The 27,009-nt window shown below is 44.6% G+C and overlaps 1 protein-coding gene across 5 annotated transcripts in view; it reads right to left on the bottom strand.

The window, feature by feature from the left end:
• LOC146188585 (membrane metallo-endopeptidase-like 1) overlaps positions 1-27,009 on the bottom strand; it is a 158,133-nt gene that overhangs the window by 126,027 nt on the left and 5,097 nt on the right. For 3 of the 5 annotated variants that reach the window (XR_014707558.1, XR_014707561.1, XM_084603858.1), the window contains exons 2-4: positions 21,122-21,235; positions 20,434-20,511; positions 18,996-19,157 (exon numbers count right to left, since the gene is read on the bottom strand). Coding sequence is in view for 1 of the 5 variants with exons in the window: in XM_084603858.1 (XP_084459984.1) it covers positions 18,996-19,157; positions 20,434-20,511; positions 21,122-21,200 (319 nt within the window). In the remaining 4 variants the exon portion in view is untranslated. Of the gene's footprint in view, positions 1-18,995; positions 19,158-20,433; positions 20,512-21,121; positions 21,236-21,302; positions 21,400-27,009 lie in introns of all 5 variants that reach the window. The other 2 variants (XR_014707559.1, XR_014707560.1) reach the window with 2 other exon arrangements.

The following is a 27,009-nucleotide window of genomic DNA, read 5'->3' as shown; positions in this document are numbered from 1 at the left end:
TAAATCTTGCACTGTCCCTGCTAACAGAGCTCGAGGAAGGGGAATTTGAAACACTGTGAAGAGTACCAAAGCAATGAAAAGAAAAGGAAGCTGATATTCTATGTTCGATACGTGGTTTAAAACTGCTTATAAATAATGGGGATTTGTTTTATCAGCATATGATACTAACTAAAGGAAAATATTACTTTAGGTACAAAAAGAATAAAAGCTTGATATCCCTACCGTGCGGTGTGAACAAACTACAAATATTGCACAGAAATCCTCAAGCCTGGAACAATTTAATAGAAGAGTAGAATAGAAGTACAGGATATTTAACGAGGTTAAATGACATACTCAGTTGATGGAAAACTACTCTCCAAACGTTAACACCGAACAAACCATTATAATTTTCATAAAAAGATGTATAGTATGGCAGTTTTCTATGAGGTCAAAGGTGTTATTTTGAGAACAGTCTACAAAAATTATAACGAATATACCAATTGATTGAGAGAATGTGCACTGGTATATTCGTTATAATATACCAATGCACATTCTCTCAATCAATTATAATATTGCGTCATGCTCGATCTTACCCGACAATCAAACCATATCAAATAATAATACTTCTATGGACCTGTAGGCCATATCCCGCCAGTATTCACATATAATCCCATATAAAGACATTTTTACCCAGAAACCCTGACACCAGTACGCCGGCTGTGGCGCACCTTGCACCTAACTGTCGTGTTTGGAAATTTCCTCTGGACTGTGGCATGGAGTAAGCTTCACCCGATAAGCCTGCAGAGTTTTCATTTTAAGTCGTCTGGCCGGTATCGTTGTGTATACAGCTGCAGTAACAATCAATGCTAGGGGAATATTTTAGGCATCATTCTATGTACATAGCATAGGACTACGCGCGATAGATGACATTAGGTTAGGATAACACTCCATCGGTTCCCCGTATCGCTCTAACAGCACCGACTATCGATTTCCTCTCATCGAACGAAAACACTTCGACGTTTCAACATAGACGTATCATCGCTTCGTCGATCGTAAGAAAAACAATAAAAATGCACTCCCCATGCTGGATCTCAGCTATTACACGGAAAGGAGAGGCTCGCTTGTGCTAAAAAGATTTGCAGCGCTAAAAGACGACACAGAGAAAAAAGATGCACAGGACGGCGCTACACTTTCAACCTTTGCCTTTTTACCTTTTGCTTTTTTAGATAGATATGGAAGATTATAGATCATCTCATGATAATTTTCCATCACCCGCTGCATATATATTCTGTGTATTTGCATGAATTAAAGCATTGTTGAAAGTGTAGCGCCGTCCTGTGCATATTTTTTCACTGTGTCATCTTTTAGCGCTGCAAATCTTTTTAGTAACTATGAACCAACAAGCCCAGCTTGGAGTCTTGCTCGCTTGTCCGTTGTTACAATCCCTGAAAGCGTATACAGTCAACACCCCATAGACTAAGAGAAGGCCAGCGCAAGTCCCTCTTTCCACTAGTCCTACGTCACGAGAGTGAGATCTGGGGATAGATCGGCGGCGGCGAGTGAAAGCGTACGCAAGCAAGGGGATCTGGAACGACTCGGCCTGAGTGTGCGTGTTTTCGGCCTGTGTTTGCTGTATTCCTAATCCGTGCTGTATAGACGCTTGCGAGCAAGGTATCTACAACGTCTGGGTGTTGTTGTGCGCTAAACTGTCGCTCTAACTATGCCGATGGATCCAAAGCTGAAGTGTACAAGCTTCCGTCGGACTCGGCTCATAATGCAACGTGTACAAAGGCTGTGCCGTGGAAAAACTTATTACCGATGAAGTGCACTGCGGTGAGAAAGCGTTCTTGTTTGCTTCCTAATACTTGTGCTGCTATTCACCACTATTTGATTTAGCACAGTGTTTAAAGCGTAGGCATGCCCATATCGAGCACACAATTTGGACAGCACAGCTACTAATAATCGAGAACCATTCGCCCTGTTTTGAGCGTGGAACAAAATTGTTTTGCAACTTAAATTATTTTTTTATGAAAACAATTTTAATTCGCTAGTGGCCACGAGATCGTTTTTGCCGTAGTAAATGACTGGTTTAAAGCCGAGTTAGCTGCTCGCTGCGTTAATATACTCATGGCAATCGCTGCTCCCAGCTTAAGCAGATCTTTTTTATGTTTGCGTTACAGCTTGGTGAAAGCTTCGTGAAAACGACCTCGTATTCACGACAAGCTACACCGAGTGTCGTCAAGGTCACCGTTCTGAGTAATATCTCTGCCTACCATTCTTAGCTTTATCTATCCATCTAACAATAAATGCGCTTTCAGATGAATTTTATGCCTGTCTAAATGTTTATTCAAGTAACTCTTAATGAAGTCGAAAATTTCCTTGCAATTTCATTTCTGTCATTGAAATAAATGCCAGGTGGATTGTGTCAAGCTTCTCATATACTTTAAAAGACTGACAATATAGGATAACACAGGTAACACAAGTATAACCCTCTTCATCGCTAGCACTAAAAATCTCAACAGGTAGCTCTAGAGCAGCGTTGAATTAGAAAAAACGCAACCGTGTAGGATGAAGCCGACTTTCAGTATTATCTCACTACGATGACATCACATAAGCTTGCACAGGCCTTGTAGTAGTCTAGGTGGTGTTTATACAGTTGTGCTCGCTGAAACGGCTGGACGATGCCACTTGCTGCTGACAGCTTGTGGTGTTATCACATCTCCTTTGAAAAGCATTATTACATTGTTTATTTTGTGAGGCAACACTTCAACCACACAGCTAGATTCCAAATAAGTATGTGAATCTAGCGTTTAGCACACGTGCTGGAAGTCGCACGTTCTTGCGCTAAAGCAGTACTGTGCAATGTTCAGATAGTAATAATAGGACTTTTGCGTGTGCCGTTGTCACGAAATCGGCGCCCATTTTCATCAAGCCGGCACGGCGCGAGGCCCGCGCGGCGTCGCGTGGAAAGCATGTAGAGAAAAGCCCCCTTCCCCGCGCGGGAGAGCGCGTAGCTTTGTACGCGTTGCCGTCACCCTCTTTCCCATTGCCCGGGGAGGACGGTGATTCATCGGACTGGAATCAGCCAGAAAATTCTAGCATCTTCTATGGGACCTAGCCAATGACGACGCGCGGCTCGACGGGAGGAGAAGAGGGAGCTATAACCAGCGAAGTTATGTGTGTGTGCGCGCTATCTTTGGCGCGTGTTAACAAACAGACGCGGCGCGCCCTATTTAAAGCGACCGCGCCGCTTGTTGAGTCAGTCAGGCAGTCAGTCAGTCAGTTCGTCAAGTGTTTTGCGACGTGCTCGCCTGTGATTCGGCTGGACTCCCGGGGATCACCCGCTGCTGGCAAGCCCACGGACTTTCAAGGGAGCGGCGCTCGTCTCGTATGGCGGCCACATCGTGACTCTTGAGGCGTCGGACTGCAACAGTGCCCGGTGAACAATTTGGTGTTTGTTTATGTAACTCTCTCGTGTTTGATCTGTTGTAAAGCCTGTATTATTGAATCATTCTGTAGTTGCATGCTTAGCGTTTGTATTCTGTGAACCTCTCGTCTATGTATTTCAAGTGATCTTGTGTATTCCTTTGTATCGTCTCTTGCTGTGCATAAATTGTGTTTTGTTTGTTACTTCTGACTCCGATCCTTTCTCTGGTTTGAACCGGCGACCGCTGGGCACCAAACGACCACCCCCTTCTGTCACTACAAGGTAGTTGAATTCCGGCTGAGCTTGCCACGCAGGTCGAGGGCATCTCCTTTGCGACCGGAACAGCTACCCCCATTAACTCAAAGGGTGTCTGGGCGTGTGCGCACCGTTAAGGGCGCATCGTTAATAATCCCCCCTTAATTATTAACGGGTGACAGCCGTGCAGCCAATCTTGAACATCGCTGTGATGAGCGTACCTCATGGTAATTACCAAGACCGAAAAGCCACGTTTACATTCCAATTAATGCTACGCGACGGCATTATAAAGCGGAACACTTCATCGTACGCGAAAGTGATAACTGTCGTAAAGGCACTGCTGAAATAGCTCACACCTAAAGTTGAGGGAGGCTTGCATAGCGCATTTCAGTGGCATGATGCCGAAAATACTGTATACAGTTCATTTCTTAGCAGCATGGTGTCCGAAATGCAATAGCACGAAAATGATTAAGGTTGCAAACAGAGTAGCAGCTTAAAGAGGTGATGACGAGCGTTTGATGTATTGTCGGTTTATACTTCTATGAATAATATACAGGTCTGTGATTCAACTCGCAAAGCTTTAGTGCCTAGCGCGGCGCGCATATTACACAAAAAAGCGATATATAAATCGGAATTGGGAAGCCCCTCCCACTGAGAGCGACCGCCATTTAGATGGGATGTGATAACAACTTTATTTTTCCACCAAATAAGGAGGCCCCCATCCCCACCCCCGGCAAGCAGGCCTAAGGGACGGGAGCCGAGACCTCCGCGATCAGAAGCAGGCAAAGAGGTCCTGGCTCTTTGCGGCTTCCTTCGCCAGGCGGATGGCTTGTTGCTGTGGAGCAGGGACCTCGCTCCGCAGCAGAGCTTCCCAGGCTTCTCTACAATTTATATTTATTTTAGCCCTTGGGGAGCTAGCGCAATCCCAGATTATATGGTCGAGGGTCCCTCTCTCTCCACAGTGCTTGCATTTATCGTTTTTTTTTTATCGTCCATCTCGACATAATATGCCCAGACCAGGTTTACAAAGTTTCCAGCTTGCAGGCGCCCCCATGCGACTGCCTCCCTATTGTTTAGACTTTTATCAGCTGGTGGCATCAGGCTTCTGCTCAACCTGTAATTTTGAAGAATCTCCGTATAATTTAGCAGACGCTTTGTCCATGTTCCGGCAGTCGGGCGGCTCCACAGTTACCCGGAAGTAGAGAGCTCGGGCTAACTCGCTCGTGTGATGTCACGGAGGATACGCGGAGGAGCGTCGTCTGCAATGCAGGTTGCAGTATCAAAGGACACGTCTGTTTATTTTTAATAGTTTTAGACAATTGACACAGTGGTTCTCCCTTATGCAGAAGTGCTCGATGAGGATGTTACCGCACGAAAGCGACATAGAGTAAGCATGACTCAGCATAATTGGCTTAGTCACAGTCTGGGCTGCACAGGCATAGGTTCGTTAGCCTATTGACGTACTGACATCTCGCATAAAACCGGCTACGACGCCAACACGGCCAACGGTCGCTTATTACCGTACTGTGAGGTTTCGGCCCGCGACGCCGACGGAACTGATCAGCGGATGGCCGTCGGATCTATTTTGGTTGGAGCGGAGGCCGAGCGAGAAATTACACCCGATATGAGTGAACGGCCGGAACAGCTGCGCTTTTCTGTAGCCTAACCTTCTTAGAAAAGAGAAAACAAGAAGCTAAACTCTATATGTTTCCCCGTGCCATCAGCAATGACCTTGGCCAGAAATGTTAGTCGGCGCCGAACTACCCGCTCGTTCAGCGACGAGTAGGCCTAGCGCAAGTACGCGAAGTTTGGGTTCAGTGATTACGGAGCGCTCATGTGCTTGCATGCGCGGTTGCATTTGGCCATCGAATATATTTTTGGCAGTAGGGACCCAAAATCGACTACTGCTTACATCACAGAGTGCTTGCACATTGAGCGGGAAGCGTCGCAGCCGGCAGCTGTCGGCGCCGCTTGTATGTATACCCGGCGCAAGTAGGGGACGTAGCATCCACGGTGGTTCTTGCAGCGCAGTTGTGATTTGTGACAGATAAAGGTGCAACCTTTATTTTCGTCACGAATGGTTGCGCTACTAACGAAGGACGTGGTTAAGAAAGCATTAGAATACATGTAGAGGGGGAAAGCAGCTGGCGAGGATCAGGTAGGCACAGATTTGTTGAAGGCCGGAGGGAATATCGTGCTAGAAAAACTGGACACCGTTTATTCGCAATGCCTGAAGACATTGAAAATACCGGAATCATGGACGAACGCTAAAATTATCTTATTTCATAAGAAATGCGACGATAAAGACTTCAAAAAAATACAGACCATGCAGCTTACTATCAGTTACATACAAGGTATTTACCAAGGTAATTCCGGCGACCATTATGTCTTTTATTGGGGGCACGAATCCAGGAGAAGGATTGGGGTCGCTCTCATAGTAAACAGAAGAATGGCCAAAGCAGTGCTAGGGTACAACCCCAAAAGCGACTGAATGATTTCACTTCAGATCGAAGGTCACGCTTTCAACATAACAGTTATCCAAGTCTATGCATCAACCACTACAGCTGAAGAAGCTGACGTAGAGAGATTTTATGCTGACCTGCAATGCCTTTTAGACTGCACTCCATCATCAGACGTCCTTTTACTCATAGGAGAATGGAATGCTAAGGTATGGAGTGAAGAAATATCCGGAATTGCAGGTAAGTTCGGTCTTGGTGAGCCAAATGAAGCTGGGCAGAGGCTAGTAGAGTTTTGTCAAGAAAACAACCTGACCGTAGCGAATACTCACTTTCAAGAGCACAAGAGGAGCCTGTACACATGGAATTCACCGGACGGTCTGTACTGGAATCAGATTGATTATATTCTTTGCCGGCAGAGATGGAGAAGAGCTATACAAGCAGTAAAAACAAGGCCTGAGGCCCATTGTGGCACTGATCAACAGCTTCTTGTTGCCAAATTTATCTTCAATTGTGGAAAACTCAGAAAACTAGAAAGCCTTTAAGGTGTGATCTGGATCCAATTCCATCAGAATATGCTGTGGAAGCGAGGAATCCATTTCAAGAATTAGATCTAGAAGACAGAGAGCCTGAAGAGATGTGGACTGATGTTCCTGATATATACAAGAAGTGGCTACTAAGGTAGTTTCAAAGTAAAATTGCAAGAAAGCAAACTGGTTATCTTAAGAGGCTTTGCAAATAGCTGAGGAAAGGAGGATGGCAAAAGTAATGGCGGAAAGAGAGAGATACAAGGTTCTCAATGCGGAGTGAGAGAGAGAGAGAGAGAGAGAGAAAGAGAGAGAAGGCAAAGAGGTTAACCAGGAAAGCTTCCGGTTTGCTACCCTGCACTGGGGAAGGGGAATGAAGAGTGTAAAGGAGAAAGATAGATGAGAATGATAGGAAAGGTAAGGCGGCGAGGAGCACAGTCACAGTTTCTCAATCAAGTTTGTGTCTCTCATAAAACACATAAGTGCTTTGAAGGCTTTGCCGTTAGACGCCTTCTGTGGCCATGGGCCGAGGATTTTCTTCTCTGTGAAAGGACGGCTGTCAAGATGGTCCAGAGCCGAACGCAGCGCATATCTTTCGCTTGAAAAAGCAGGGCACTCGCAAAGGAGATGCTGTGTGGTCTCTTCGCAGCCGCATCTTTCACAGTTAGGGCTATCCGCCATTCTCATCACATAAGCGTATTTTTTGGTGAATGCAACACCGAGCCACATACGGCACATCAGTGTTGTTTCACGCCGCCCTTTGTTAGTGGGACCACGAAGGCGCAGCCCAGGGTCTAGTTCCCTGAGGCGTCGACTGGAATATTCTCCTTTGTTCCAGGCTGAAAGCGTTAGCTCCGCCGCTAAGAAACGAAGTCGACAAGCTGCGTCAACTCTAGATATAGGAATGTTCACTGTAGCTCCGTCGTTGTGTGCAGAACGGGCAACTTGGTCTGCCTGGTGGTTTCCCTCAATACCGCAATGTCCAGGTAGCCACTGGAAAATTATATCATGACCTTTTGATGTAGCGTCGTGGTATAGCACGCGGATCTCTGCAGTTAGTTGTTCATGTGATCCACGACGTAGCGCAGCTTGAACGCGTTGAAGCGCTGCTTTCGAGTCCGTAAAAATGGACCAGACACCTGGAAGTTCCTGGCCGAGGTATTCAATAGCTGCACGTAAGGCAGCCAGTTCCCCAATGCGGAACTCAATGCGGAGTTTCATAAAATAGCAATGAGAGATAAGAATGCCTTCCTGAACATACAGTGCCAAGCAGTTGAGGACGACAGCCAATTGAGGAACACAAGAGCTCTGTATAAGACAATCAAAGATATCAAAGGAAGCTTCTGTGCTAAGCTGGGCGTGATAAAGGACAAAAGAGGCAGGGACCTCACTGAAGCCTCGCAGATATAGAATAGGTAGCAGGAATACACAGAACTGTACAAGAAGGACCCGGATGTGCAAACCCAACATAAGACTGTTGTGACTACTGATCTCGAGCCGGGCATCTTGAAGAGTGAAGTTGAATGGGCCTTAGCCAGCCTTGCTAAGAGCAAAGCTGGCGGAATTGATGGCATTCCAGCTGAGTTGCTTCAAAACCTCAGCCATGACGCTGTTAATGTTCTGTATACATTATGTCAGCAAATGTGGACAACCGTGCAGTGGCCACATGATTGGAGGAGGTCAGTTTACATCCCCATTTCAAAGAAAGGCAGTGCCAAAGATTGTTCGAACTACCGCACGATCGCGCTTATTGCTCATGCTAGCAAGGTGATGTTGAAAATCCTCCAAGGTTAGGCTGAAGCAGTATGTGGATCGGGAGCTTCCGGACATGCAAGCTGAGTTTCGCAAATCGCAAGGGCAGAGGAACTTGAAACCAGATTACCAACCTTCACCGGATCATGGAAGAAGCAAGAGAGTTGCAGAAACCCATCTACTTCTTCTTTCTACATTATGCGAAAGCGTTTTACTGCGTAAATCAGAGCCGATTGTGGCAAACTCTCCAAGAGATGGGAGTTCCAATTCACCTTATCTTTCGCCTCAGGAACCTGTATGACGGCCAAGAGGCCACAGTCAGAACTGGGCATGGTCTTACTGATCGGTTTCCGATTGAGAAAGGAATGAGACAAGGCTGCATACTGTCGCCCTGCCTATTTAACCTATATGCTTAGTGCATCATGAAAAAGGGTGGTCTGGGCGAGCGTTCAGGGGGAGTGAAGATTGCTTGAAAGCGTATCAACAACCTTAGATATGCGGATAATACCTCTTTAATGGCAGAAAGTGAAGTGGTACTCAAAAGACTTCTGATGCGTGTACAAGAAGAGAGTGAGACGTTTGGGTTTAAACTGAACATGAAAAAGACAAAGATCATGGCTTCTTGCCCTGTCAAGTCCTGGAGCATCAAGGGACAAGAAGTGGAAGCTGCGACAGATTTTCTCTTCTTGGGCTCCAAGATTACCTCGGAAGGAGACTGCAGCCATGAAATTAGGAGACGCCTGCTTCTGGGAAACAGAGCAATGGTTAGCCTTGACCGCCTAGTAAGAAGCAGAGATATTATACTGCCAACCAAGATCCGTACAACTCGTGCTATGGTATTTCCAGTTGTGATGAATGGATGCGAGAGTTGGACTGTGAAGAAGGCTGACCGCCGAAGAATTGACGCGTTTGAATTTTGGTGCTGGCGGAGACTCTTGAGAGTTCTTTGGACTGCCAGAAGATCAAATCAGTCGATATTGTCGACGATAAACCCTGACTGCTCATTGGGGGGTCAAATACTAAAGTTAAAGCTCAGCTACTTTGGTCATCTGATGAGAAGAGAGGAGTCACTGGAGAAAGATTTGATGTTGGGGAAGGTTGAGGGTCACCGGATAAGGGATAGGCAGCGAACGCGATGGTTAGATGGCATCCTTGAGGCGCTGCAGATGAAGTTATGTGATGTTAGGAAGATATTGAGAGACCGAAAAGCATGGCGTGATATGGTCTATAGTGTCGCGAGGAGTCGGACACGACTGAACGACTGAACTGAACTGAAATGAACTGAATCGCTAATAGGATCAGGATAACCTCAGACTTTAATCAACGAAAGCATCAAGCAGGATTTCCGAAAGGGTAATATAAACCTATAAACACTATACACCAGGTAATAAAAAAGTTCTCGGAATATAACCAGCCCCTCTACTTAGCATCGATTGACTACGAGGAAGCATTTGATTCGATCGAAACCTCAGCGGTCATGCAAGCATTGCGAGATCAGGGTGTAGGTGAGCCGTATGGGAAAGTACTGGAACACGTCTATAGTGGCTGCGTAGCGACAATAGCTCAGCAAAATAAAGTTATAAAATTACAATTAAGAAAGGCGTAGGCAAGGGGACACACTCCCCCCAGTGCAATTTACAGCTTGCTTAGAGTGTATTTACAGGTAGGAAATGGGAGCTGTTAGGCATCAGGATCGACTGAGAATAACTTAGTAATCTGCGAATCGCTGATGGCATTTCCTTGTTAATTAACTTAGGGGACCAACTGCAACTAACGCTAAATGGTCGGGTGGATGTAGCTAACACAGGACCGGGTTAATTGGAAGAAAATAGGAGAGGCCTTCGCCCTTGCAGGGGGTATATACTCTGGCTGATGATGCTGCTGCTGATGATGATGATACCAATACAGAGCTATCTAGTCTAGAGAAAACGCGAGCCAACACGGAACTAACCCGCCGTCTGCTTGAACTACAGGCTAAGTTTTGCAGTTTAGGTGGACAGGGTGGTCGCTCTGCGTTGGCTCGCCTTTTTTTCTCTCCGGTAAGCTCTGTCGACATGAATACCCGTCATCTTGGCTAATTTATGCTGCCGCCCCAAGGAAATATAAATTCCACTAAAACTAGGACACCTCAATGGGCTTTGCTTATATTAAATTCACTTAACAAAATGTTCATCAAAATTAGAGCTGCATTAATTTTTATGATAGCTGAGAAATGAAATATTATACTTAAAAAGTGGATTGAATGCCATTGCACCACACAATAAAAGAAAATTACAGGTTAGAAAAAACGATCAACAATTCGTTGCCTCCTGCCATGAAATTGCCAGAAATAGAGAAATTATTCCATTTTAAACCATCTTATACACTGCCAACAAGCATAAAAAGACTTTATACACCTTGATAATGCTCTCGATATTACATCAGCTATAATGTAACTAAATTCAGCAAACACCAAGCCCAGATTTTGACGCCTACATCTTATGGGGAAGCCCTAAGCACTTTTATAGAATAAAAACATGCATACATTTTATATGTTTTGTATTTTTGTATTGTATATTGCAATACTTCTTGGTGCTTGATACTTAAAAACTACTTAAAATTGTTTTATGGAGACTTCGTTAAATATCAATGCTAGGGTTCGTTTTTATATTTAAATGAAAATTGTCCATGATTTGATATTCTTTTTGTTTCATTTTGGCCGGTTTCAAAACAGTATAGGGAAAGAACAAAATACTCTAGAACTTCCATTTTTTTCGAATAGAGGTCAAATTCTGGATACATAAAAAAAGTTTATTGTGCAAAATTGTGTCATGCATAAAGTAAGGGTGAATATCGTCAATTGACAACAGGAGCGTTCAGATTTATATATATATATATACTTTTGAACAACATTTAGAGGAAGTATTCAGAGACTTGGAATGGGAGCAGTTAGGGATAAGGCTAGATGGAGAATACCTCAGTAATCTGCGATTTGCTGATGACATTGCCTTGCTAAGCAACTCGGGAGATGAACTGCAAATAATGATTGATGACCTAGACAGGAAAAGTAGAAAGGTAGGCTTGAAAATCAATATGCAGAAGACTAAGGTAATGTTCAACAGCCTCGGGAAGGAACAGGAGTTTACATTAGGTAGCGAAATACTGGAAGTAGTAGGCGAATATATCTACTTAGGACAGGTAGTAACCGCAGATCCGGACCATGAAAAGGAAATAACAAGAAGAATAAGATTGGGATGGAGCGCATTTGGCAAGCACTCGCAGATTATGACTAGCAGCTTACCGGTATCCCTCAAGAGGAAAGTATACAACAGTTGCATCTTGCCTGTACTCACCTATGGGGCTGAAACGTGGAGGCTAACCAAGAGAGTTCTACTTAAGTTGAGGACAACCCAGAGGGCTATGGAACGAAAAATGGTAGGGGTAACATTAAGAGATAGAAAGCGTGCAGAGTGGGTCAGAGAAATAACTCAAGTTAACGACATTCTAGTGGAAATTAAGAAGAAGAAATGGACATGGGCAGGACATGTAGTGCGAAGAGAGGATAACCGATGGTCGCTGAGGGTAACAAACTGGATTCCAAGGGAAGGAAAGCGTAGCAGGGGGCGGCAGAAAGTTAGGTGGGCGGATGAGATTAAGAAGTTCGTAGGGGTCAAGTGGATGCAGCTAGCACAGAACCGGGTTAAGTGGAGAGATATGGGAGAGGCCTTCGCCCTGCAGTGGGTATAATCAGGCAGATGATGATGATGATGATGAACAACATTACGCTATATTTTTTTGTCCGTAAGATTTCTGAGGTACTGATGATGCTTGAGAGGAATTTTAAGAAAAATCAAAGATGGCGTTTTTCTTTAAATATAATCAAATTTGTTCTTTTTTTAATGTTTTCGAATTTCTGAGGATTTTGATAAGTTGTGGGTAAAACACCTAAGTCTAGCAATCGAAATACAGTCTCAATTTCGTTACATAACTTGAATATTAAAGAAGAAAACTTTTAGAGCAAGCAACTGAAGCCATAATGGCAGAATGTGTACATGAGTTTGGACATTTTTGGCGCGCGTTACTTCTGAGATAAAGTTGGCGATTTTTTCCAAATTCAATTGCCGAAATAAAAAATGTTTCTAACAGTTTCTTTAAAAGTAAAAGTAGCATAGATTTTTTTTTGGAAAACATAATGGATGACAAAAACTTTAGTGTGCAGGAAGCAGGTCTCCAAACGTGGAACGTTTCTGAAATGCCAACAATATTTTCCATCTCTTGCGATCTCAGATTTTTTCAGATGAAACTACGTCGTATAATAAAAGCACACCTCATTTACACATTTTATTGAAAACAAACAAATTGTCATGTGGCCTCGATTGCCGTTCTTATCTGAACACAACCAACGAATTCCTCAACTAATATTGGCCACGGGCAGGCTGTAGTCATAACGCAGACGATGCTAGAACCTGGTGTTTGATGTACCGTCATATCGCACGGCATTCAGGTGTTTTTGATAGTCGATTCAAATGGAACACGGCTGCCATGGGCCTAATTCAAATTCGCGAACTGATCTTCCTCCTTGACCGCAGATAACATGAAGTCCTTGTTCATTAGTCACAAGCATATAATTTGTGCCTTGCAACAAATGTTAAGATGCAAGCATTTGCTGAGGTATCACCAAGCCATATCTTTGAAATACCGTGATTTTTAAAGCACAAACGATTTGTGTTTCAAGACAGTATTGTTTGTGACGGCAAGAGCTTCTCTACAAGGCTATTTGTAAGTGGAGCAAGATTTGTCGCTGCTGACCCTCTATAGTAAATTATCATCCTCAAATTGGGAATGTGAGAAAGAAGGCTAAATGTCTATGCTGCTGCTGGGAAGTTGACTTTTGTCAAAAGCAGATTTATTTTCCCATCTGTGGCGCGCACCCTTCCACAATTATCAGAAAGAGAGAGAGAGAGATATTTTAATGGCAACAGGAGATGTCTGCCTGGTGGTAAGCCTAGCATGCTACTCCTGATGAGGGTTGAGGGTTGAGGGTGACAGATTGTGGGAGGGGAAGGGGAAATAAATGAGAAAAAAAAGAGAATCGGTGTCGCACACTTTCACGCGCACATAAGCACACACAGATGAGTTTTAAAGGGTATTGATCAACCCTGTGTCCTTAAGAAAAGTTAACTTTCATACGCACATAATCACACACAGATGAGTTTTAAAGGGTATTAATCAACCCTGTGTCCTTCAGAAAAGTTAGTAAGGCCTTGGTAGCTCGCGCAGCAGACGATCCGTCGCACCAAGGACCCAGGACATGTTCAAGGCGCAAGGCTGTTTCTTTAGGTAAGCTTAAATTACTGCGCAGTGTCCTGCGATGTGCAGTAAACCGTTGACAGGAGGTTACCAAATGTTCAAAATTTTCACACACATCACATGTAGAGCACAGAGGCCTGCTCGCTATGCCTATTTTATGTAGGAAGTAGTTTGTGTATGACACATTTAAGCGGATTCTGTGTAGACAGTTTCGATGCCACCTGTTCAAATTGTGAGGAATTCGAAAGACGCAAGTGGGATCTATTCGGTGTAGAGGTCGATATTGATGGTTCGGGTCACACCACAGAGAGCGTTGCAATCGCCACGATTCAGTTGCTACAAGTCTTGCTGCATCTCTTCGTGAGAACGGTATTGAAATTGTCCTTGTGGAATCTTTTAGTTCTTTTGCAGCGGCGTCTGCGAGGTCGTTGCCCGCGATGCCGCAGTGAGCAGGTAACCACTGTAGCACAATGCTGTGACTCAGGTCATAGGCCTCTGTGTGTAGCTTATTTATGTCAATGACGAGCTCTTCCTGAATTCTTGATGATTTAAGCAATTGTAGTGCAGCGCGACAATCGCTGAAGATAACCCATGCTGCAGGGCGTTGTTGTAGAATATATATAATTGCTTCTCTCAGAGCTGTTAACTCAGTAGCCACAGCTGAAGTGCGATGACTGAGTGTTGCCGAGATTGTGGTGTGCATTGATGGTATCCACACGTCGATGGATGAAGAAATAGCTGTGACAGAGCCATCAGTATAGATGTGGCAATGATGACTGTAGCGTGCACAGATGTGCTCAAGGGCGAAGTATTTAAGTGCGGGTCCTGGGGTGTGGGCTTTTCTTTTGATGCCAGGTATAGTTGTCGAAATTTGCCATGAAGCAAACCTCCATGGTGGGAAAGATGACAGTACTGCACGTTGATATTGCGCAGGCAGTAGATTGGAGAGTGATGTCATGCTTTGCTCTGAAAACAGGTGGGTAGGTTCACGTGCAAAGCGCAGCTGGGCGCGAAGCAGCTCCTGCGGTATCTGCACGGTTACAGATAGACGTCTGCTCTCCGCCAGAGTGCCCACTGTGGAAGTGTTTTTTGGAAGACCAAGGCACACTCTCAAAGCTTTGGCCTGCATGGCTTCAAGTAGTTTAATGCTTGACTGCGAGAGGCCTTGAAGAACAGGGAGGCTATAACGCAGAAGACCTTCACAAAGTGCTCCATAAAGCCGTAATAAGGAATCGGTAGAGCAGCCTCTTCTGGTCGTTGAGAGCATACGGAATATAGATACGTATGAAGAGAGTTTGGTCTCAAGTTGTTGAACGTGTGGTGACCATGAAAGGGACCTATCAAAGGTCACACCTAGAAATTTTTGATGGGTGACATGCGGTATAGGAGTGCCAGCAACTTTCAGTACATAACGGGAGAGATCACGTCGTGAAAATGAAATTGCTGCGCACTTTTCTGGAGATATAACAAGACCTCGCTTGTTTAAAAATAATGCAATGCCAACTATTGCTTTTTGTAGCTGAGCATGCACAATGCGCCTGTTTCTTCCGGAGCACCATATGCAGATGTCATCTGCGTAGAGGGAGATTTGAACAGTAGGTGGCAAGGACCTGTCCAAACCAAGAAGAGATATATTGAAGAGGGTTGGACTTAAAATCCCTCCCTGAGGAACGCCACGAGACACATGATGTAAGGACGTGTCACCTTGATCCGTTGACATGTAAATGGTCCTATCCCGAAGATAGTCAGAAAGCCAGTTATACATTCGTCCAGCAATGCCAATTGAACGCAAGGCTGAATGAATCGCCTCGTGCGTGACATTATCAAATGCTCCTTTAACGTCAAGAAAAACAGCAATAATTAGAGACCGCTCAGCTTTGCTGCGCCTGACACAGTTGGCAAGAGCAATAACATTATCAATACTGCTTCGGCCTTTTCGGAAGCCAGACATTGATGGAGGGTAAATTCCCCTATTCGTCAAGTCCCAGGTAAGGCGTGAATGAACCATTTTTTCCATCAATTTCCCAACACAGCTTAGCAGTGCAATAGGACGATAAGCGTTTAGATCAATTGATGGCTTACCAGGTTTAAGAACGGGTATTACGCGCGCAGTCTTCCAGCTCTCGACAAGGCTGCCAGCTATCCAAGAGTTGTTATAGATGGTAAGCAGCTGAGTTTTGGCTTTTCTTCCAAGACGCGACAGCGAAGTGTAGCTAACATGGTCAGGCCCTGGGCTAGATCTTTTGTTGGTAACTGATAGCGCAGCTTGAAGTTCTTCCATAGTGAACAGTTCATCTAGGAAAGAAGTGTTGGGCGACGGGACAAAGGTGGGGAGCACATTTTGCAGTGAAGGAGCTGCTAATGGAGCAATCATCTTTGAACAGAAAGTCTCTGCTACATGAAGACAAGTAGTATTGGCATTTAGAGCCACGCACTCGAAAGGATGTAGTTGTGAAGGCTGACTTCTTAAGCTTCGCACAATACTCCACACTTTAGATAGTGGCTTTCTAGGATCTAATTTTGCACAAAAAGATGTCCATTTCCTTCTTTCTAGCTTGTCCAAATGGCGTTGAACGTGCTTTTGTGCTCGCCTAGAAGTCCGGATATCGTCTCTAGAAAGCTTGCGAGCTCGTCTTTCTGCTCTGCGACGTATTGCTCGAAGTTTTTCATATTATGCGTCAACAGCTGAGTACACCTTTGGCAGGTGGAGGACTCTCGTGTGCAATGTTTGAGCATGTGCTACTGCAGCAATGAAGAAGTCATAACTTAAGTTCGACAGATCCTGCTTTTCTACGGCATCAGCGAAAGCTTCCCAGTTCGTGTAGCGAACTTTATGCCGCTGAGAGGCGAGAGAAAAGCCACAAACATCAATATATGTAGGTAGGTGATCGCTGCCATGAGTCTCGATGTCCACAGACCAGGTTGTTGAAGCTGACAGATCAGCAGAGATCATGGAGATGTCAAGAGCACTGGACCGTGCTCCTTGATAGTAAGTTGCTTGGCCGTCGTTGAGAAATAATAAATTGTTGGAAAGTGCGAAGTCGAATAGCTGCCGGCCTCTGGCTGTCGATCTGACGCCTCCCCAAGCAGGATGATGTGCGTTGAAATCTCCCGTTATAATGTGTGGCACAGGGGTACTTCGCATGATATCTTGTAGGCGTTCAATATTGAAATTAGCACGAGGTGGTATGTAGGCAGCAATTACTGTAAACTGCATGTTCATGCACTTTAAAGTGGCTGCAACGTACTCATTATGTGGATCAGTTGGTATGGGATGCTGGATGAAGTTGACGTCTTTCCGGATAGCCAGAAGAACTTTACTGAGGTCTGTACCAGTTGTTGATTGCAGTACTGTGTAGCCTGAGAGACGGATTGTAGTATTAAGCCGAGATTCTGATATAGCAATTATAGGGAAACTATGCTTGAAGACGAAGTGTCGAAAGTCAGAGAGACGGGGGCGGAGGCTGCAGGCATTCCATTGAAAGATGGTGGCCTTATTTCGGATGGCTTGCACGCTGGGTGGAGCAGACGACTGATTGTCTGCTACCGCCATTGTGCCAGGAGAGGAGATATGAAATCAAGAATTGTAAGGATGGCTTTCGCCACCGGCGAGGAGAGTGGTATAAGAAAAGCACGAACAGCTTCAACAAGTGAGCACAGTTGGGAACTAGAAATGTCAGAGTTTCTGCGAATAGAGGTTTCGCATGAGCGGTTCCGGGATGCACTCCTCGAATGAGGCTGCTGTACAGTAATTTTTTGTGGGCTTGGTACAGATGGTTGTTGAACCTCTGATTGTTGTGGAAGAGGAGGAAATTCAACCACGTCATCAATTCTCGGATGACCAGCATCATCTTTCTGTGACTGTCCTTGTGATTTCTTTCCCGTCAATGGTTTTTTTCTGTGATGACTACTCCTGATTTGATTTTGGTCAATTAAAGCAGCTTTTGCTGACTTGTAGTCGGTATTGTTGGATATCTTGTACTTATAGATTAGTTTCTCCTTTTGGTAGGCAGTGCAGCTGGAAAACGTTGCCTCATGCTGCTTTCCGCAGTTGGGACAAATGGGGATGTCACTTGGGCACGTGGTACGGTCATGATTTCCCCCACAGCGTGGGCAGCGCAAGGCTAGTCGGCAAGCTGTAGTCACATGGCCGAAGCGCTGACATCTACCACATTGTCGTGGTTTTTGGATGTATTCATGCACACGGTATCTTGTATATCCAAGAATAACGTATTCTGGCGCAGATTCTGTCACAAATACAATGCGGATATTTTCGGAATTTCCCAGACGGCGCACCGATTTTATTGGAACTCTCTGTAATAGTGCCGAGTAGATATCTTCTTGAGAAAGATCCAGGGGCACACCCTTGAATACTCCTACGCCACAGTTGTTTGGTCGGGGCTCGTATGCTTGCACTGCAATTCCTGCTATTGATTGTATTTGTAAAAGGCGTTCAGTAGCGACCGCGGTTCGGGTGTCAACTGCCAGAAGATTAAGCCGCTCGTTGGGGCGAACTTGAAGGACGGCATCTGGACCCAGAGATTCAAATGCTTGCCTCATTGCCAGCGGATTAAAGCGAGTAATACGATATCCGGTATCTACTGGTTTTATGATTACTGTGAGGTTGCACTTGGGCGCTTTAGAAGCGTTAGTTGCGTCGACACTGAAATTCGACCGCCTCGAGCTGCGGCGACGCTTCGATGGCACTTGAATAAATTTGTCTGGCTCTTGAGCAGACTTCGCCGCAGCATCTATACAGGTAATGGCAGACGAAGTATCTGAGCTATCAGGAAAATCATCCTGACCTGTAGGCATCAGCCGATCCCAGCTTGCGGTGGAAGGACCAGATGCGTGTTGTAGATGAGCATCAGAGGGTGAGAGTCCTGAAGTACCTGGTGATGACAGGTGACCGCATGATACACAGGTTGGGATGACGGGTGATGATTGCAGAGCTGGCACAGTCTGCTGAGGTAGGCCTGACGCGATTCCAGAAGAACACTCAGGTGATGATCCAGGGTGCGGCACCAGTGGAACCGCACCCGCCACTGATAACATGTCAGGATCTTGCAATATAGGCTATTTGGGATATATATATCGAGTATTAAATGGAAAATCAAACAGATTTCGCAGAGACGAGCAGGCAGCCTGACAGCTCCCTGACTTCTTCGTCTTCCTCTCCCTCAATTATCAGAAAGGTTTACTAGAAAAAGTTATTATCACGTCAAGCTATAATTCTATAGTTCTATAAGTGCACCCGAAGTTAAAGGGATTCAGTCATCAGCACAAAAATGGGATAGAAATATGGCTCACGTTTCATTCTTTCAGGTAGACCTTGCGCGAGCTCCTGCGGAATTCCGTAACGCTGCCAGATGGACTGGATATTTGCAGTTTTATTCCACCCACCACAAACAAAGAAGTAAAAATTCTCACAAGGGTCAAGACTCCAGTCGAGGGATGCGTTGATAAGTGTTGCTGAAAAGAAAAATTAAAAACTCTTTACTCTCTGAAATGTAGACCTAGCGCGTAAACATGCCAAGGATAATTTAGATGCTACCGTTTGAAGCGTATGAACCTTCGTTTCTGCTCCTTGACAGAAATCCTTCAAGGAGTTTCCCTTCGCGGTCTACATGAAGATAAAACATCTTCTTAACTCTGCGCTATATTTGTGCCAATTACCTGCCGTCAAAATAGAAATGCCGTGCAGCTCCTTATTTACTTTTTGTCAAAATAGAAGTCGTGCACTACACCTTTCTTAGAATCTTCAGTCAAAGAAGGCATCAAGTTTCTTTTGAAACAGGCTTTTAGAGAACCCGGAAATATTTATTTTCAGTATCGTGTAGGCTAAGAGAACGTGTTCCATCAACAAATTTGTTGTTATGATTCAAATGCACTGCGTGCAGAGCAAGTCCAAAATATATAATGTCATTATCATAATAAATGATAATTCGGAGGACTCCGAGGATTGGTTTATCTTCGGATGGGCCCGGCCTGCGTGCCGGGGACGGGGAGTAGGGGGCCTCCTACGTTGATGGAAAAATGAAGTTGTCAACAACAACACGCATATCCAAAGCTGACACGGCCGGCCGTTCGATCCAGTCATCCGTGCGGCGCCTTTCATTTGGCGGTGGCTCGAACGCTGCACCACAAAGAATATAGAAATAGACACACTACATTAGGCATCAGCGGCGTTTAAAATTGATTGACATTAAAAAAAAAGGCGCGGTATTTGTCGCATTTCTGCGCGGACAGCTTTACCGAGCTGTAAAGAAAGGAGAAAGTTGGCAGTAAAAAAAGAGAGAAAGAGGTGCTGTAGTGGAAGGCTTCAGACGACCGCAAAGCTTCCTTTATGAGAGTCAAGAACGGTTAGTGGAGTGTTTTTAGAATGAATATGGGTTAAAAATAAAACAACGTTGTCTGTAATTGTACATACATGTTTTGCTCGCAATATATGCCTCAATATATCGAAAAGGTGAAGCAGCGGATGAGCTCCGCTCAAATTTCGCATAACGCAACAACATAATTGTCGGCAAATGTTTGCTTGACTCCCACCTTTCTTCTTTCCATTACGACTCGGTTGTGGTGCCAACATAAACATGTGTTGCAATTGCAGTGCACTTCCTATGTTGTGAACCAATTATTACCATTAATATTATCCCATCTATAAATGAACACATTTTATCCATAAAACCGTGGACATCACTAGTTTTGTGAATATTGGCTTCGAATATTCGAAAAAAGGGTACCTTACCTCGCTCTCTACAATTCGTGCTATTGCACACTTGGTAACAATCTAAATCATTATTGTCGCTTGTCAGCATGGGTGTACCTAGGGGATAAGGAAAATTGAATTATTTCATGTGAAGTTAAAAATAATTATTTCGTGTGAAGTTCGCTTACTATTCAGCATAATAAAGCGCGAAATATTGCTGTGATTATCTCAACAAGGCTGCATGCGTGCACTAATATCTGGGTAACATTTAAATTGGCCCTCTGTGATCAGAAATTCAGTTCACTTCGAATATTGAACTCAAGAATTGCATATGGCCGCCAGTGGTGTAAGCTAAGCTTGCTCAATGTAGGATAGGGTTGTTTTCAGAGGGCACACAGGATGGTTTGCTCAGAGTATCTGTGCACAAAATCCTTTTCAATCCTTTTTTTCCTCTATTATTTACCGGCATTTATTATTAGGTTTAACAGGGCTTCAAGTTTCAGTATATAAATTTTTTCAAAAACAGTTTTTGACATTCAAGTTTATTAGCATGGATAAAGCAAGCTTGATTACGGGACAATTCAACAAAGGTTAATATGTATCTAGTTACACCCTACTGATTGCACTGACAAAGGCCATCGTTTCATCCGAGGTTCCAGCAGACAATTTTTTTAACATTTTCCAATTGTTCGAAAACGCTGCTGACTGACGATCACGGTAAAAATACCTTGTTTATTGGTTACATCTTCAGCTCTTGCAAAGAAAAGCATTGATAATACTGTAAACGCAGCCAAAATGTCCTTCATTTTGCTTCTCCGCGCTGCAGCGTTTCAGTCTTATTCTGGAACACCAAAATCATAAGAAGACTATTAGAAACTGAAATCCCGCATTCATTTCAGAGAAGATACCTCACTCGGTATTCTAGGTGACATGAATCCTCGCACGGATAACATTATGCGGTTATACTGGCCAAATGAGTCCACATAATGATGCAAGAATTTGTATCTATAAAGAAGAGAGCAAAAATGCATTAAAACATTTATAAACATCTTCAATCTTCAAGAATATTACGTTTCCTCTAAAATCTAACAGTTCTGCTAAAAAACTAGCAACGCACCGCACTGAGTACGGGACAGTAGTGGTGGAGCTTGCAGAGTAACTCAGCACCGATCCCCACGGTCTTCGACGAAGCCGCCGACTGGCAGGTTTACCACCCCAACCATTCAGTATATCTGAAGGCGGTGACGCTGGCCGCGCAATACATATGGTGGGAAACTGGCAGCATTGTCACGAACAGCAATAATACGAATCAGGCGAAGACAACAAAGACTGGCTAACCAATCACTAACGGGAGAGCCGGTACAATTTTTGTGATTCTACCATGAAACTAGCGAACGTAGTGTTCTTCCTCGAAGGCATGGCGCTAATTTGATTTGACAATCACGAGGGCTCACTTACTAGCCAAGATCGTTTCACAGGAGAAATGAAGAAGCGCATTGGCGAAGGATTCGCGAACAAGAAACTCGAAGAGACCCAAGGCCACACCTTGCTGTGGAATGTGAAGTATTCAGATGAGTCAGCCATGTTACCTCGTGGCATGAAACTCGCTGAATTCTAAGAAGGTGGGTCGACTGACGTGGCGTCACTAAGTGACTGTGCACTAGAAGACAAAATACATGCTTTTGCGGTCTCGAATGCAGGCAATCATAAACACGCCTTCGACAACAAAGGAGAGTCGAATTTTGACTGATCTCCTTTCCAAGCACGCTTCCGTTTTCGACTTCACGCAGTAATCGTGTGCCATTGATTCCAACTCTCGAATTCATCATTCCATTGATACTGAAACCTCTCATCTGATCAGATAGAAGCCCTACCATGTGTTGCCGAGCGAACGTAACCTCATTGAAGAACAAGGTTACAACATGCTCCGACGTGGCGTCATCCGTAAATCCGCAAGGCCTTGGGCGGCTCCAGCTATCCGCGACAAAATGAAAGACACTACATGGCGCTTCCTTGTGGGTTATCATGTGCTTAATGCCGTAACCAAAAAGATGTGTATCTGCCCCCATATATTGACGATGTAATCGTCTGTCTTCTCTCAGCTTTATACTGCTCCTCGGTAGACTTAAAAACAGGGTACCAGAAGATACCAACGAACCTGAGCACAAAAAAAGTACGGCATTGTGGCACCAGATGGTCGTTTAGTTTACCGTAATGCCATTTAGATTGTGCATTGTTCCTACCACGTTTCAACTATTCATGGACACTATTGTGCGCGGACTCAAGTGAGAAAATGGTTTGTGTGTTTTGGACGAAGTTGTGGTCTTCGGAAAGACCTTTAGGAGCATAATAGCCGCCTCACCATCGTTCTTCACTACATTCAAAGAGCAGGCCTTATCCTTAAGTCTAAGAAATGGCACGTTGGCGAATGCCATACAATTCTTCTTCGTCACTTGGCCGACAAGGACGGTGTTCAGTTGGACCCTCAGAAGATGAGACTGTAACCAACTTTGCAGCGCCAAAATCAGTGAAGGAGCTCAGGAGGCTTTTAGAACTATATTTCTATTCTCAGAGTTTTGTGCCCAGATTCACTGACATCGCCTACCACTCATGTGCGTTTTGCACAAAGATGTACCGCTGAATTGGGCTCCTGACTATGATTTTACCTTTTGCCATATCGAATTTCTTCTGACATCGGGACCCATTCTAAGCCACTTCTACCCTTCTGCGTCCAACGAAGTTCACTGACGCTAGCGCATGGGCTCTGTGCTCATCCATCGGCATACTCGTAATCAGAACATGATAGCTTATTCTATTCGTTCGTTGAGCAAGTGGGAAAGTAACTACACAGTTACTGAATAAGATTTTCTTGCAGTCGTTTTTGCATTGCAACGATTTTGTCCACACCTCTATGGAAATATCTTTACCATTATAAACTGGGGCCGGCTTGCTCTTTGGGCTTTGCGTTTGAAAGAGTTTAACTTTACTTTGCATAGAAAAGGGGCCGTCAACCCGCATGACGCTGACTTTCACCCTTGCCGTTTTCGCCAACTGGTAGTGACAGTGACAACTTTGACGACTACCTGGAGCCTTTGACGCTTCCTTATTCTCACCTGTGCCACACAGAACAACGCAATGCTCAGACTGACGCCGCCCTTCGCTGCAGCTCATGTTTCAAGGGATGAGCGTTTCTGCGTCCATGCCCGGGATGCTTTGCAAGAATTCCTAACCCAGAAGTGCGCGCCTCCTCCTTAGCAACGACTTTACAGGCCAAAAAGGCGTCAAATCATTCAGCGCGATGTACCCAGTGGTGCCAAGCGCCAGCAATATAAACTTCCTATTACCCGTTCACCGGGATCGCTGCATCACATTGCACCTCAGAACGCAGGCATTAAGCAGGTGGGAATTGACCTCATGTGTAGTTTGGCGTTGCAGCCGTGGATAGTGGTATGTGTTGACCGTTTAACTCGATACTCAGAAACAGCCGCAATATCCAAAGCCACTGCTTCGAAATCATCCCTATTTGTTCTGCGATTTCTCGTCCTTGGACGTGGCCATCCACGAGTTCGGATTAGTGATCATGGGCACTAATTTACAGCAGATGTAACTGAAGAACTTCATCTCCGTGTCTGCGATTACCGTCATTCAACGCCGCACTACACTCAAACAAATTAGGTTGTTAGTCTCATCAATCGGACTATGACCGCTATGCTGTCGATGTACGTCGATTCGGATCAGAGAACCGGACAACATCCTCTTTTCCATTACTTGCGCGTATAATACTGCGCAGCATGAGACGACTGGCTCCATCTTTTTTACCTCGTTTAGGCTCGAGTTTCCGCAGTTGTCTTGGTACCATCCTCCATTTCTCCCTCTTTGATGAGACGTCTATTGCCCCCACTCTAAATGGAGCTTAAGAAGCTTGCCGAACTGCCCTCCTGTGCAAACTGGACTCCCAGGAGCATTCGAAGGCGCGTTTCATCTGACGCCCACATAAGTTCTATGTCCCTGGTCATATAGTGCTGCTGTAGACATCGCTGAACAAGCGTGGTTTATTCCAGAAGATACTGCTTCACTAATGCGTCCTTTCGGTCGTCCTGGAGATCCTGAGTTACGTGAACTATGTCATATCATGCCGCACTGCAAGTGATCTATGCTCACGCAGAACCCAGGTATGGCAGGTTAGTCAGCTGAAAACGTTCCAACCTCGGCACCTTATTGAAATGCTCTGTCTGAGGGCTTCGCCTGCGAATGGGGAAGTGTCACGTGCTTTGGGGCGTCGTGAGAAGGCAGAAGAGTAAGCTGAATAGTGAGGAAGAGGAAGCAGAAACTGGTGTGTCTTGGGACTCGGAGTACTTAAGCTAAAAATAAACGACCCGTTACTGACTGAGCAAGTAAAAATTTTAAGGGAAGCTACAGGAGTATGCAACAAAGCACTGAGTGCATACAATATTGGAAGCCACATTTCAGAACGGACCAAGTGGTGGTTCTACATATCGGGAGAGAAAAGAATTAACGAAGTGTATTGCTAATTTTTCTAATAGGACGGCAACAATTTTATACCACAGATTCTGAGTAATATGTGTAGCTTCTTTCAAATCTCCGGCATTTTAGGCCTACTTTTCTTCGTTTATTGTACAACTCGTCCCTTGAAAACCTTAAAAATGAAATGCTATCAATGAACGCCAGACCACTAAAAAACTTTTCATGAAATCGCATCCCTAACTGCTCCCAAGTTTGAATATTTCCTCATAGCGAGCACTTAATAATGCTGGGGACCACGTGTTCCATACGAACGCCTTTCTCTAAGGGAATTGTTTTGCGTTCTTAATAGAGAAATATGGTTGTTACGCAGCCAATTTGAGTTCGCAATGCTTGAAAGACTGCTGACTTTAAGTTAGTAGCCTTCTCGCAAATCAATGAATGTTATAATAGTACCTGTTTTTGTTCTGAGCATTTTTCTGTTACGTGATTGACAGTAGGCATATGACCCATTTTAGAGTCTTCTTTCTGAAAACCTGCTTGATCATTTCCTCGAGCGAAGTGTAATGTTGCCCTGATTCGATTGGAGGTCACTTTCGTAAATATTACGTACGTCACTGAATGTACGCTTATTGATCTGTAATTGCTATTTTTCTTAGCTTTCCTTTGATGTGGTTAAGATTGTTTTAGCATTCTTCCATTATTCCTGTACAATTTATGCAATGAGGAACTGCGTATAAAACATGGTTAGTTTTTCTGGCATGGTATCTCCACGGTCCTTTCAAAAATATCTGGCTACTAATCCTCCACGCATTCAACAGCCTGGTAATGAAACAGCAGTCTGCAATAGGTAGTGAAGCACTGAAAGTGGTAGACGAATATGTCTACGTAGCATAGGTAGTAACTGCTAATCAGGATCGCGAAGGAAAATAGCTGCGAGAATAGGATTTAGAGGGAGTGTGAGTACTCGCAGGTCATGACTAGCAGCTTACAGATATCGCTCGAGATGAAGGTATTTAACAGTTCAAACTTCACGATACTCAACTATGGGACCAAAATGGGGGGGGGGGGGGGGGGTTAACGGGAAGCATTCTACCTTAGTCCAGGACAATGTAGAGAGCTATACAAAAAGAAATGGTGGGCGCAACGTAAGGTGCGAAACTTGCAGAGTGTGTCCGAATAAACAATTATACTAGTGCAATTGAAGGAGAATAAATGGGCATCAGCAATACACCTAGTTCAAAACGAGGTTAACTGATGGTCGCTAAAGGAGAGAAATTAAATGTCAAGGGAAGGAAAGCGGAGAAGGCGGAAGCCGAATATTGGGCGGGAAGATGATGTGGACAAGTCTGCAATAATCAAGAGGATGCACCTTGCACACCGACCGGTTTAATTGGAGGATTACCGGAGCTGCCTTCGCCCTGCAGTGGGTGCAGTCCAGCTGATGATGATGATCAAGGTGACATTCTCAGAAGTAAGACGAGGTTCCCATCTTAAGCTTTCGTGAAGTAGATAGGGCTAGCAGCTCTTTCTTGACAAATGTGGTCAACAACATTTGGGCTCTACAAAAAGGTAATGCGAAAAGCTTTTCGGGATGTTGTTTGGCCTACACCGATATTCTGCGTTTATCACCCCTACCACACGTGTTTATCAGTTTTTTTCTGCCAGGATTTATTTGGGGAATTGGGAAGTATGCACATTATCCTACAGCATTTTAAAAAACATTGGCTTTTCTAACAGTGTGTTTTGTGTTATAACGAACAATTTTTTTTTTGCAGTGAAGTAAGAGATGGCTAGGCTGGACGGTCAATCTTAGATTAGAAGACACCAAGTGCATTTGCTGCTGCCGCAAGCAATTAGTGGCAGAGGTGAAATGTTTAATTGACAGTTTGCTACAGGGACCGCGTGATGAGAATCTGTTGTTCAGGGCACAATGGTCTGCCGCTGCTACCTTTGCCTTCTCGTGCCTTTAATTCCGATTTGTATCACGAAAGAGTTACTACCCTAGTATCGAACAACTGTAGATCCTAGTGGGGCTCACAAGGGCGGTGTGGGCGAATACTGCACTACTAAGTTGGTATTAAAGTGCTGACTACCGCGCTAGTAACACATTGTCGCTACTGCGTCGATTAA

This window comes from Amblyomma maculatum, chromosome 5 (assembly GCF_055883805.1).
Source record: "Amblyomma maculatum isolate TAMU_Amacu chromosome 5, ASM5588380v1, whole genome shotgun sequence".
Taxonomy (NCBI): Eukaryota; Metazoa; Arthropoda; class Arachnida; order Ixodida; family Ixodidae; genus Amblyomma; species Amblyomma maculatum.
The sequence above is the reverse complement of the archived record's forward strand: the minus strand, read 5'-3'. Positions and strand labels throughout refer to the sequence as shown.